The 14,387-nt window shown below is 44.4% G+C and overlaps 1 protein-coding gene across 1 annotated transcript; it reads right to left on the bottom strand.

The window, feature by feature from the left end:
* Positions 1-14,387, bottom strand: LOC310959898 (mitochondrial adenyl nucleotide antiporter SLC25A23-like; the record flags this gene model as incomplete). The annotated part of the gene is made up of 10 exons (XM_083931422.1): positions 1-182; positions 263-413; positions 2,092-2,259; positions 3,321-3,434; positions 3,705-3,857; positions 5,299-5,457; positions 5,605-5,716; positions 7,981-8,068; positions 8,265-8,388; positions 14,175-14,387. The coding sequence occupies 10 exons, from the start codon at positions 14,385-14,387 to the stop codon at positions 1-3; spliced, it is 1,464 nt and encodes a 487-aa protein (XP_083787548.1).

Genomic DNA, 14,387 nt, shown 5'->3' on the forward strand with positions numbered 1-14,387 from the left:
CTAGAAACCCACTCCGAGAACTTTCTTCATGTGCTCGTACACCACGTAGGAGATGCTGACAGCCGGAACGACTTTGAGGAAGTTGGGGGTGATGCCGCGATACAGGCCCGGTACGCCTTCATGGGATATGATGTATTTGAACTGGCCCACCATGGTCAGCTTGGGTTTCCCCTCAGTGATGGCTGAAAGGAGAGGAACAACGGAGGTTCATTGTTCATTCTTTGTGTGTTTAGAGCATGTCTAAATGTACAGTGCGCCTCACCTTGTGCCTGCATACGCGTCCGAATGAGGGCGAGGGGATAGGATGCCAGCTGGCCGCAGGTGCTGGAGACGGTACCACAGCCGAGCAGGACCAAAACTCCTGGATCTGCTGTATTTACACAGTACCTCTGGAGCCAGGCGTTCTTCAGAGTCTGAGAGAGAGAGAGAGAGAGAGAGAGAGAGAGAGAGAGAGAGAGAGAGAGAGAGAGAGAGAGAGAGAGAGAGAGAGAGAGAGAGAGAGAGAGAGAGAGAGAGAGAGAGAACACAATAGTATAGAAATGATTTAAAGACTGGACAAATAATTATAATTACACGTTCTTTTAAGTCACTGTAATGTTCTTTTAACAAGACCGTCTTGACCCTTTTAACTAGTAGTCTAACTTATAATCTACTCTCACACACCTGGACACTTATCTTCTTTTCTTTGTGCAATAACTTTATCCACCACTTAAGTGCAATAATTGAATCTCACTGCTCATTTCTGTCATTTACAGTCATACATATTTGATCTTATACGTTTCCTCTACATGTAACGTCTCTGATTTCATTTGCTGTGAATTGTATTTGACCTGTATTCTTACATCTACTTCATATACATATACTTACTGTTTATTGTTTTTTTATATACTTTCTGTATCTATTTAGCTAAGAGTTTATTGGTTATCCTAAACTGTATTTTTTTATACCTCCCTCGTGTTTTTGTAAACTGCTGGAAATTCAATTTCCTTGCGGGAGTTCATCCTAAAGCATCAATAAAGAGAAGTCTGAGTCTGTGAGTGCCTCAGTTTTCTGATGTCTGCGCTGCAAAGCCGTCATTGCTGCAATGTTACGGCACTGGACATGAAAGAACTTCCCTTCTCCTTCTTAGAAGAGATGCATTTGAAGCACAAGGCCGGTGATATTCTTTACTTTTCTTACTGTTAACAAATGTAGTGAAAAGACCCAAACCAACAAGTATTGCATGTGTATATTTTATTCCTCTGCACCATAGAGCTTCATTTACACCTCATGTATGTTGGGTGGAAATTACTGATCTTAAAGATTTGATTCTTCAGTGAGAACCAGTTGAATAGAGACATACTGAGAACCACATACAGAGTAGGGGCAAAGTAAGACCAAACGTACAGAGCAACGGACTAAAACACTGTTGGTTTTGGTCTTTTTATTGGGTTTGTTAACTGTAAAAAGGATAAAGAATAATGACTTCCTCCTTGGGAGCTTGATATTTCTTCACCATAACAGCAATCTAATTCAAGGACCTTCTATTATTACTATTATTTTATTACATAACATTATTATTATTATTATTATTATTATTATATCACGTATTAGGGATGGGCACGAGTAGTTAATTCCAAGATCGAGGGATCGCATCGATTTCCTCGCACGCACACACGCGCACACACACACACGCACACACACGAACGCACACGCACACACACGCACACACACACGCGCACACAAAAAAACGTGCCGTTTAACAATCAAGTTAATTTGAAATGAAGACTACTCAAGGAATCGACCACTCACGCCCATTTAAGAGTAAAGGTCCTGAGCTCTCGTTGGCTCTGGCTCCCCAACAGTTACAGATACTTAGCCTACTAGATATCTGCAAAGCGTCTGTGAGGCACTGATGAGCCTCTCAAGTTTTTGAACGGCTCACACAGAGCCAATGCAAATTTTCCTCCAATCTGAGGCTTTGTCAGGGAGCTCAAACTACTTCTGGCGAGTGGAAAGTCAGGGCTAAAGTCTTGTAGTGAATTGGTCATTATTGTGGAAGAGTGACTAAATTACATGTAGACAAACACACTGTAGGCACAATACACACACCTCATACACAGCCAAGTCGATGCCAGCATAGGGGATGATGCCCAGGGTATTTGGCAGGTAGCCTCTGTAGAAAGCCCGGAGTCCCTCTGTCTTCAGGATTTGTCTGGCACAATCAGCCATACCTGAGTATTGTCCCGTCTTCCTCAACGTAAGACGAGTCTTCAGCACCTACCCGTAGAGGGGGACAAGGGAAGGTTGAGGAAGGTAGCAGAGTGAGGACGGATAGGAACAAAAGATTATTCGTCCTGGACATTGGACTCCCCTACAGCATAACAACACTTGATCCTTTACAAAGTGTGGATGCACTTATTAGAGTCTGGTTCGTATGATTTATCATTATGCTCTTACAGTACTTCTGCACTGCTTCAATTACAAGAAAACCACTAATGATTCATGCACAACAGAGCTCAGGAGACTATGCTACCAACACATCAACATGTGAGGCGTCAGTGGCCTGATCCTTCACAAACTCAGGATATTGTTCACTAGAGCCGTTTCCTCAAATGCACTCCAGACGATGCCTGATGGATCAGGTGCGAACATTGTCCAACGTTTTCCTTTCACACATGCAGCACACAACAGGAGATTCTCCGTATAGTTGCTGTCACCCTTCTTCTGCACTCACGTTTGTTCTCTTCCAGTTTTGTGCGAGCCGTATGATAGAAACAGTTCCCCGGTCAATGATCTGTTCTATTTACACAGGGACTCTGACTCTAAACTTTGTACTTGGGAACTGGGAGGGTAAAGTCCATTTGATGTCCGATCCGACTAATTCTGACATTTGCATTCCTCACGTACAGCTCCGTCGGATAATATCTAGATATTTTCAAGTGTGCGGTGCATGTGTGCATGTGTGCATGTGTGCATGTGTGCGTGTGTTTGTGAGGGGAAGAGATCACTATATAATTAAATTACCACATCAAAAACAACATCACAAAACCTGCACATTAACTAGGGAGCCAACTGGCCCCAATGCTAAATTTAAAGTGGCTCAGGGCATCTTTACTCCAATGTGAAGTGGTGCTTGAGTGCCAACTTTGGTCAATGAGTCTTACAATTGAAGAATGAAAAGTATGCTTGGATTTTCTCAGGAGGCGGACTCTTTTAAAGGAGCTTGTCTGCACCAGAACCTGATTTGCATTTGAAGCTGGTAACTGATAAAAACAGTCTAAAGCTCTAGAAACATTATCTTAAAATGAACCTTACAAATGCACACATTTCAAACTGACCTCCATGGGGTAGATGATGGTCTGGGCGGTAGCTCCTGCCAGAGAGCCAGCAATGAACCTCTCTTGTACTCTTAAACCGCCCCCCTCTCTACTTCCTCGGATCAGCCACTTGATCTAGAGTATGAGAAGGAACAAGAGGAGGGAAAGGCATAAGTGATAGAGGAAGATGTCGGAGAGTGGTAGTGATATGTTGCAGCATGAAAGAAAGGAAGTGCAAACTCATTCACTTTATCTGGGACAGAGGAACCATTAGGATTGGCCGAAAATTACAATTATCTCTATTTGATGTTACAAGATGATGTTCAAGAACACTTAGCGACAGCAAATTTGATTCCAATCAGATAGATTTTCACTCTGTCATCGGTTGGAGTGGAGGGCACTGACCTGTTCGTAGGCCATGAACTTAATGGCAGATTCAGGGGCAATCTTGAGGACATTGATGCCATTTCCCCTCCAGAGGGAGCGGACACCTCCCTCCTGGACCATTCCCCTCAGTCCGGACCACAGATTAATCCCCCGAGATGTAGAGCCATGTACCTATACACACAAACACTGCTAGGTCAGTGATTTTTATCACAACCTGTGCTCAGATTGACATGTAACTGTAGGCTACTGTGCACATCTAACCCCAGTCGTGTTAGTCAGGTTTGTCTGATGAAGACTTGGTAGGAAGAAAAGTAAAGCAGTGTGCTGACACGTCATCCAGCAGACAGAGCAGTTCTCGTTCATTAGGAGTGGTGTTTATGTCCACCTGCTTAATGTTAATCCAATATTCACTCTGCTTTTGGTCTCTACCAACTTCTCTATCTGTCTCTTTAGCATCTTAATGATCCACTATGTTCCCCAGCTAGTCTCTAACTGTGACTGTCTGTAGTGTACAACGGGTTTCTGTAGCTTCTTCACTGAAAATAGTGCAGTGAGAGTGAACCAAAACAGTCACGTTACAGCCCAGAAAATCCCGACAATGAGCTAAAAGAGGCTATAAAGCTCTGTAAAGCTGAAGGAAACTGCTAGCCTAGCATCATCAGATTAATTAAGACTTCAGAAATGTGTATTACTCTGGAACCTCTCAGTTCATTTATGATTTTCAACAGCGTCAACGGCGCAGATAAACAATGCTTCTGGACGCAGTTAGATAGACCTTAAACTAATCACAGCCACGGAACGATGTAGCATTCAACATGAAAGTCGGGGTGGTGCTTGCTTGGTCCGTTTTGACCGAGCCAAAGACAAATTAAACTCAAATTACAGCTAAACAGTACACTAAATGTGTTTCTGAAAACATTTTATACGTGTAAAAGGCAATACAGTGACATGATCTTGATTCATATTTGATCCACATTGCCTGCTTCACATGCTGTAACACTTCACGTTCAATTAAACCTCACTTACAGTAAAATAAGGGTAGTGGAATAGCCAAATTACATGGGGTTCATCCTTTATATCTAACAGACGCTGTAATAAGCCATGTGCACTTGCACAGGTGCTGCATTTAACAGGTATAAACTAATATTATAAAGTGATATTTCACTGGCTCTCTGTAGTAAATGACCATCATATTCAAGATGAATCAATAATTCAGTGGGAGGTTTCAGAGTGCTGCTGATCAGTGCCAGTCATTCCTCTGTTACCTAAATGCTGACATTTCAAGCTTTCAACACAGGCAGCTCTGTGTTTCAGCTGGCAACGCTCCAACCGCCCACCTGAACTACCCACCATGTGCTTTGTTTCATTTTTGTAAGTGAGTGAATGTCAGTGCAGAATTTGAAGGATACAATGAGCTTCAAACTCTGAAAAACACCCACTACAATACAACATTGCACTCACGAACAGTTGATATCTGACTTTTTCCACAGGAACCAATAGATGAAGTACATGCGGAATAGCATTTCCTGCTAGTGATGCGGTAACACCTCATCAGTCATTTAGTCACTTAACATATACTATACATATTCTCATTAGCTATTAGCTTTTTCACCTGCAGGAAGACTTTCAGGCGGTCCAGAGGAGCAGTTCCTGTCCTGGACACAGCCCCCGCCATCGCTCCAGCAACCAGCTGCCTCCACACCAGACCGGACCGCCGCTCCTTCTCTGAGAACTCATCTGGTACCGTCAGAAGTTCCCCAATGTCAAACATCTATAACATTAGAAATGAAAGGGGCAATTTGCATTCATTTTCGGGTCGGGGCAGCCTTATTGTGAAATTGATGCAAGTTCCACCATATATACCACAATATATGTAAAGAATGCAAAAACTGTCATTAATGGGAACCTGATGACTCACATGGGAGTGTTTCCAGTAGTGGACGATCTCCTCCATGTTGTGGAAAGGGTTGAACAGGAAGTGATCACGCCATTCATTCCAGTTAATGGTCATAGTGCCATCCCTGTCCATACTGGGAGAGAGAGTTACACCAGAAATTACAACTCATACACAACAGTGCCATCACCAGTGACCCCTACCACCACAGTTCAAATCCCAAGTTTCTCTCAGAAATAAATAAGTCAGCATCGTCTTGGTTCCCTTGACAGAAAGCCAATGGGATGCTTCCATTGGATTTTGGATTATTACAGAAAACATCTTACATATACTACTTACATGTTGATTTTTTTCCCAATTTTATTTTTATTGAATTTCCCAGACAGGCAAAAAAAAGAAAAAGTACAGCAGTTGTACAGTGAATCGGCGCATCGGCCTTAAAGTGAAACAGAGAAACAAAGAACCCCAACATAAATCCCACTATCCTTCCCCACAACCCGTGTCAGACGTGGTCACAATAACCAACTAAGTCATTAAATAACATATAACATATAACATGAGTAGATAATTAAGGTACAATGAAACAAAATAGAGTAAAAACTACAGTAGCTCAGTCCATAGGTGACTTGGCTCGGAACCGTAGGGTCGCTGGTTCGGTGCCAGTTCATCTCCTGGGCACTGCCGAGGTGCTGTTGAGCAAGGCACCGAAACCCCAACTGTTCGGGGCGCCGGTCACTGGCAGCCCCCTCGCTCTAACATCTCTCCATTAGTTGCATGTATATAGGTCCTGTGTGTGTGTGTGTGTGTGTGTGTGTGTGTGTGTGTGTGTGTGTGTGTGTGTGAAATGAAAAAATAGAGTGAAAATTGAATTTCACCATTGCGGGACGAATAAAGGAATTCTTCTTCTTCGTCTAATAGCAAAAATAATTCAAGTAATTCAAGAAAAAGGGTAAAAGGGGGGGGGGTGTCTCCTTCCGATTATTAGGAAGTACCTTACATGTTTTGCTTAGCAAGACCATCATGATTTTTGAAGTGTATATGATCGCCAAACGTAAAAAGCTAATGTTAGGGCGCACTCACACTGTCCTTCCGCACCGGGCCAAAACCGTTTTTTTGGCTAAAGCCTAGTGCGTTCCACCGCTCCGTCCACGGCCCGCCTGAGAGAGGTGGGCTTTTGTAGAGCGCGTTTGCACATGTACGAGCACGAGCGCGCGCACGTGTACGAGCACGAGCACAATGCCTACGGTTGTTCTGACCTCATTTCTGTGCGCCTGTTGGGACATAGAAAAAAGAAGGAGGGACCATGCGCCGACATTTAACAACAACAACAATGGCGGTGAAAGGTTCACGTTGGTGTGATGTGGAGGTGGAGTGTTTACTGCAGATTTGGTCGATGAAAAGGTTCAAAAACAGTCGACAAGACGCACAAAAACAAATTTGGAAACAAAGCCACGCATCGCGATGACGTCATCAATGCGTGTGACGTGTTACGCCGTGATGACGTATTGGCAGCAAGAAGCATTCGCCGAGGCCCAGGTAGTGTGAGTACAAACGGGCCTGGGGCGCAGGGGGAGAGGGAGGGGGGACTTTAAGAGGGAGGGGGGCTTTAAGTACCCTAAAGCCCGGGGGCGCGGTGCGGAAGGACAGTGTGAGTGCGCCCTTAGGCTATATACGAACCACCACGACTACCTCACCATGGCTAGCTCACAACTGGCTTTGTGTGTTCAGCGCAACGGCGTTTGTAGTCTAATTTAGCCACTTGCTCACAACCGTACGAGCTTCAAAATTCACAAACGTATTCACTGACATATATTTTGTGTCCTAGAACAAAACATTAAACTCTGTTGAGCTTGTGTTCAGCACAGACCTTATCTCAGGCATCGAACACAAAACCTTATCAAACACAAAACTACCGCATTGCAGGTGTATATCTCTGTAAAACAGCTGAGTTGCAGTTTGCATCCAAACTATCCAGACTTACGTAACACATGTAGTGATGACTTTGAAGGAATTTAATGAAGGGTATTGAATGTAGTTTTTGGGGTGAAAACAGGCGCATCGCACCCGGCAGCACAGCAGGTCTATCTGTCTCCCCTTGTGTTCCTGAGTTATGGCGTTGAATAATGGACAGAAACATTATGATGTCACAGTGGAGTTGACCTTTGACCTTTTGGATATAAAATGGCATCACTCCATCATTTTATCCTGTCGAAATTCTGTCATAATTAGCACTGAAATTCTCGAGTTAGGGCCAAAAATGTGTTACGTGAGGTCACAGTGACCTTGACCTTTGACCTCCAAAATCGTATCATTTCATCCTTGAGTCCAAGTGGACGTTTGTGCCAGATTTTTCCTGTTATTCTCTGTCTTTTATCGTGCTCACTCTCACACAAACTGTACCTCTGTAGTATCTTGGAGGCCTGCTCCATGGTGACTTTCACCCCGAGCTTGTGCAGTGAGTGCTGGATCTCCCCTACGTCAATTCGTCCTACACAACAGAACAGGAAGTGTCAACATGCACCCTTGTAAACAGCAGTCTTGGTTCAGTTGATACTAAATGTATTTCACACGCATCAATGGGAAATAAGTAGCACAGAGTGACAGAGAACTTAAGTGTGTGTGTGTGTGTGTGTGTGTGTGTGTGTGTGTGTGTGTGTGTGTGTGTGTGTTTAGCATGCACACACCATCATTGTTGCGGTCGAGGTTGTGGAACATGGTCCACAGCCTCTTCTCATGAGCCCACAGGTACTGGGAGAACTCCTGGAAGTCCAGCAAACCATCCTGGTTGATGTCGCTCTCGAGGACTATCTGTGGATGCAGAGGGAGACTGTCGGTCATTCGGGGAGTACAGACAAGCAAAGATGGGATGTAGCAGGTAGAGATGGTGGTTGTGGAGGTGCACATATGAGGGTGTGTTGGCAATGTGGACGACAAGGAGGCGACAGGGTTCAGGGAGTGAACAGAGAGTGCAACAGATACACAAGTGAGGAAAGAGGAGGCAAGAACGTGAGGCACTGTGCTCCCTGTGAAAGGCAAGAAGTAAACCACAGCTTACCTGGCCGCACACATAGTTTCTCCTCTCTTGATGAGGACAAACAGAGAGAGAGGGAGAGAGAATACAATACTAATTCTTGTGCACAGAGAGGGAGGAAAGTCAAACTCTTGTACTGTTACTTTTGTACAAGTACAGTTAATAGTGTATGCCTTTAACTGGCCAACGGCAGCAACAACTGTCTTCATCATCCACGACACATGTCACATGTAAACACACCAGTGTCATTTTAGCGTGTGTGTACTGCATCTTTATTTTATAAATATCATATTGCCATCATCTTGATAGCATCATCATAGATGTATTAACCTACTCAGCGCGACCCCGACAGGGACAAGCGGTTGAAGATGAATGAATGAATATACGAAAAACCGAATCAGGTCCGGCCCTAGTACCAATTATCAGGAATTTATGTATAAATCCTGAACCTGCATTATCAAACTAAAATTGGTTTTGACTTGACAAAAAAGTTTGATTAGGACTTTTCTATTTTGAATCTCCTCCGTGACTTTACAAAAAGATATAATAACAGTCACTCTGAACAAAAACTCAGGGCGAGGGGAACTGTTCAGTAATCCATCCACGGCATGAACATGCGGACAACGATATTGGTGACACTAACAGATCTATCCTTTTACAGGCTGTGCATTCATCACATCAGAAGTCATTCTTTGACATTTCAGTTTGTAGTAGAATAAACTTCTAGAGCAATGTGATTGCTCAACACTCAAGAAACTATCAGGATGTTTTGTTATTATGGAGAGGTCCGTGCAGGTGCCTCTGCAATTGCTTTGTACCACCATGAAAATGATTACTGAGAGTCCGTGTGGTCTTGTGTTTAGATGCATGCTATTCTACTGCATTACTTTATGTCATTACCCTTATTTCGTGTCTGCACCTCTACTGTCGAATAACAGTGATGCACCAAAATAAGAGGAATTACACGTACAGTTTAATGATGCATGGTGATATGACCATTCCTATGCGAAGCAAAGAGGAATAGAGGAGTACAAAACCACTTTTCCTTCACATTCTTCTGCTTTAACGTGACGGCTGACGCTGGCAACGACTGCTGAAACATGGTTCTTGTGCCAGGCACATTTGTTTGTCTATTTGTTACCAAGATGTCTAAAAACGTGACAACAGACTTCAGTGAAATCCGGCGAAAAGGACGGGCCACAGAGCAAATAACGATGGATTCAGTTTTGGCTCAGATAAATAAAAGTGTCCTGTAGTTGGAGCTCAGTTTTACTTCAGGTACTTTGTCCAGTTGGCTGGAAATACTTGACCAGTTGAGCACTAAGCAGCTTTTGGCCACAAGAGTCCTCAGAAGTCAAAGTAGTGCTTTCAGCTAATTACCCCGTGCCACTGTGTATGTTATGTATTTCTAAACTTGTGAGGACCGGTTAGATTTTTAGATTTTGGGAACGAGGACACTCCTGTGAAATGAATTAAGTTTGGCTGGCCCCTCATTTCAGGGGATTCAGGTCTAACAAAGCTTTGTTTCCACCGAGCAGTATGGTTCAGTTCAGATCAGCTTGTTACACAACAGGCCTGTGAATGTTCTCGGTCGTCATTCTCCTCAAAGCAATTTCAGTCAAAAGCAACTGGACTTGGTTATTTGTCTAGGAAGACGTTTCATCTCTCATCCAAGAGGCTTCATCAGTTGTTACACAACAGTTATTTTTGTGTTTCCATTTTCAAATGTTGTGGATGGTACCAATAGAACTTTTCCACTATGCAACGTTTGATTCCCTACCCCTTGTTGAGGTACCTGGCACACTGATCCAGTACTAAAAGGTGGAGCTGGAAACGCTGCAATCTGTGATTAATTGATTCCGCAGATGATCCTCTGCACGGCCGGTAGAGAGGAAACACATCAAGAGATGGATGGAGCAGTGAGAAAGGAAAAGGACAGGGCTTTCCACAGCTCTTGCCATCTGGTAATAATCTCTCCTACATTTAGGAGTAACATCAGAGGAGGAAACGCAAAACACATCAAGTGTTAGGGTAAGCTACGTTAATTAAATCACAAGAAACGCGAGTAACGCACTGCTTGATCATATTTGGACCATAGCTCCGATCAAGCGTTTGGAGCGTTGGACAGCCAAATGGTTAGATACCAGGCGCCTTTAGCGAGACAGAGGCGGCTAGCTTACTGCAGCTATACTGTACTCTGCTGTTGTGCTAAATGGTAAGTTATGCTAGTCCTAACCACGAAATGCTTCTAAAAGATCAGAAATTAGCTCTCAGATGAAGGGTGTTGCCCTTAAAAGAGCTGTTGTGTTGTAATGAGATCAGGCCGTCAGGGATTTAACCTCCGAAGCCGTACAGGTGCTGCCCTGCCTCTTCAGCCCACCCTGGGTCTCCTCATAGATAAGACCAGAGATACGCTTCATGTTATCACAAAGAACTTTACCGCAATCCCAACACTGCGCCTACCACGGCACCATGCGAATCGCCTGAAAAGTTCGATTTTCAACTCGAGCATTGGACGCAATAGGTTCACCCCCTCTTGTAATCAAGACTGTAATTTGACTTTGTATGTAATCTTGTCAGGTTCACGGCGTCCAGGCTGAACGCAACTTTAGGATACATGCCTGCATGGGTAACGTACAGTCTTAAAGGTACTGTACTGAGTGTATTGGGTGCCACCCTAGGGAGGTGTTCCAGGCACGTCCAGCTGGGAGGAGGCCTCGGGGAACACCCAGGACTAGGTGGAGAGATTAGATCTCCACACTGGCCTGGGAACGCCTCAGGATCCCCCAGTTAGAGCTGGTTAATGTGGCCCGGGAAAGGGAAGTTTGGGGTCCTCTGCTAGAGCTGCTGCCCCCGCGAGCCGACCCCGGATAAGCAGTTGAAGATGATGATGATGATGACGATGTACTGAGTGTACATTCATCAACACAGCTTCAGATTTAGTGGCTCTATGATGGTTATGGTTTTTAAAACAAAGGAAAAGGCAGGAAGAACCTCCCACGTATGTTTTGGGTTATGTAAGCCCCAGGTTACAAGTTATGAAGATGATTGTATCTATACTGGATGGTGTGGATGCTCCGGGTGGTGGATGTGAGGGTTTGTGCTTTGCTGCATCGGACGACAGAAACAAGCATCGCAGTGAAGTGAAGTGAGAGCCAATCTGATCAGCAGTCAGCCAAGGTCAGCGGTGTAGGTTTTACAGAGAGACTGTTAAAATATTCATCCATAAAGGGTTGGATTCCACTGCAAACTGGGACAGGTTGTCTTTATATGGTGTTATAACCAGGCCACACAAATGAATGATTAACCTGTAAGAGGTTGATTAATGACATGTCACACACGAGGGACTTGACTGCACTGGTTTACTATTTAAAGGTAGAGAAATGGTTTATACCACAGTTACCGTCTGTCATCGGTGGTGATGTTCTCGACATTTCAAATAGCAAACTGATAATATAAGATGTGTTGAGGGTGTCTATTTTACCCGTTAGTAAATATATAAGATACAAATGATATAAGAATATTAAGAAGACGATGCTGTCCGTCTCTATGAACAAACACACAACAAATGATGGTTGAATTCAATTTAGCAACTTCAGTTTCAGGGTCCTGTTATTGTTCTTAGGTGTTTTTTTAAAAGATACTAGTCGAAGGTTTTACAAGGTGAAAATTAAGATAGGGAGTCTAAGGGCGCACTGACACTGTCCTTCCGCACCGCGCCCCGGGCTTTAGGGTACTTGTCCCCCCTCCCTCTCCCCCCGTGCCCCAGGCCCGTTTGTACTCACACTACCTGGGCCTCGCGCAAATGCTTCCTGCTGCCTATACGTCATCACGCCGTAACACGTCACACGCATTGATGACGTCATGGCGATGCGTCGCTTTGTTTACAAATCTTTCCATAGACCTCAGAGTTTTTGTGCGTCTTGTCGACTGTTTTTGAATATTTTCATCGACCAAATCTGCAGTAAACACTCCACCTCCGGATCACACCAACGTGAACCTTTCACCGCCATTGTTTTAAATGTCCGCGCATGGTCCCTCCTTCTTTTTTCTATGTCCGAACAAGCGCACAGGAAATGACGTGAGAGCCGCCGTAGGCGTCGTGCTCGTGCTCGTACACGTGCGCACGCTCGTGTTCATACATGTGCAAACGCGCTCTACAAAAGCCCACCTCTCCCAAACGGGCTGTGGACGGCCAACTGGCCGCAGCTAGGTGCGGAGCAGTTGCACTCAAACTGGTCAAACGCACTAGGCTCTACCCGGAAAACCTGTTTTGGCGCGGTGCGGAAGGACAGTGTGAGTGCGCCCTAAAATATGAGATGCTGAGTCTATCTACTGTTTAATTACTAAGCAACATTTATGAGCTAAGAATCTCCTAATTTTGACTTATGTACATTTTCATCCTTTTTTTCTTGTCTTTTCTTAAATGAGCTTCCATACAGCGTTAACTGGGGCAACACCTCAGCCTGTGCAGACAGACTGCTGGCACAAATTTGAATTTATGTTCTGAAAACTTGAAGCCACTTTGTAGCTTTTGCAAATAATTCTGACCATTGTATAGGGAAAACGTCATAATGCAGAAACTTCTGTATAAACCACCTCGCAAGTCACGTCTCACTTAGGTGAAAGTTTGTGACAAAGCGAGCAGTGGAGTAGGAAGCATCGAGAGGCATCTGGCTGCTAGAGGGAGATTGAGGACTGCTGGGGATTTAATCGCTTCACATTTCTATAGGTCAGTCATCAAATTGCTGTATTCAGCCAAAACAGAGTTCTCAGACTAGTGTGACACACTGAGGACCTGCTGACAGCCAACAGGTCACCCTCTGTTCCACTCCCACTTCATTTCTATTTGTTCTGAGCATACGGGTGCATTTCCTGTTTCAGAGCTATCCTGCCCTACAAAGCCTAAGTGCAGTAACTACACAACCATTAATAACATGATCTTTGCACAGTGTTGGGCCTGAACGTACGGTGGATAGGAGTGATTTGGATAGGACTTAATTAAATGGTAAGCTAGTAAACCATAAACCATCATCGGTGTGCCAAATCGTATTTGTTTGGACAGTAAACAAACTTCAAAGACATTTTTTGGGGGGCTTAAATTGTTACTGCACTTAGGCTTTGTAGGGCAGCATAGCTACAATAGCATACAGCACATATGGGTATAAAAAAGATCAACATCAGTTTCCCATTCATTGTCTATGGAGCAGCTCTAGACCTGATGACAAAGCCTACATGGATTACCCTGAGTCCACAAATAACCAACTGGAATTCTTATGTGAAGTGGTATTTAAGTTCCCCTTTAATCATCCTTCATAGCCCACATTATTACCAAGTTGATTTAAGATAATATTCTTATGTTTTAGCCACGTTGCTCTTTCTTGTATTTAGTGTATGTTTGTAGCCTGTACAAATCCAGTGAAGCGTACATGTTTTGCTACAGACTGTAGTGGAATATTAGCCCAATGTGCCACTTCCTTCCTGGGACAGAGAGGTTATGTGCTGGAGCCGGAGTGTGCGTGCACCTGTCCTCTGCGTGTTTCACTGTCGGTCGTTGCCTCACCTCCTCCGCCTCTCCCCGGTGTAAACCACGAGCTGCCAGTCCGGTCCTCAGTTCATTGATGTCGACCCTGCCATCGTTATTCAAGTCCAGCTGCTTGAACAGCTCCGCATACTTCCTCTCTCTGTCCGGGTCCAGAGACGCTCCGGTATCTCCGTGTTCCTCGTTTCCTCGGCGGCGAGTCTGGGCGCAGAACCCCTCCGCGTCTTCGCCCAT

Source organism: Echiichthys vipera, assembly GCF_963691815.1.
Source record: "Echiichthys vipera genome assembly, chromosome: 17".
Classification (NCBI taxonomy): Eukaryota; Metazoa; Chordata; class Actinopteri; order Perciformes; family Trachinidae; genus Echiichthys; species Echiichthys vipera.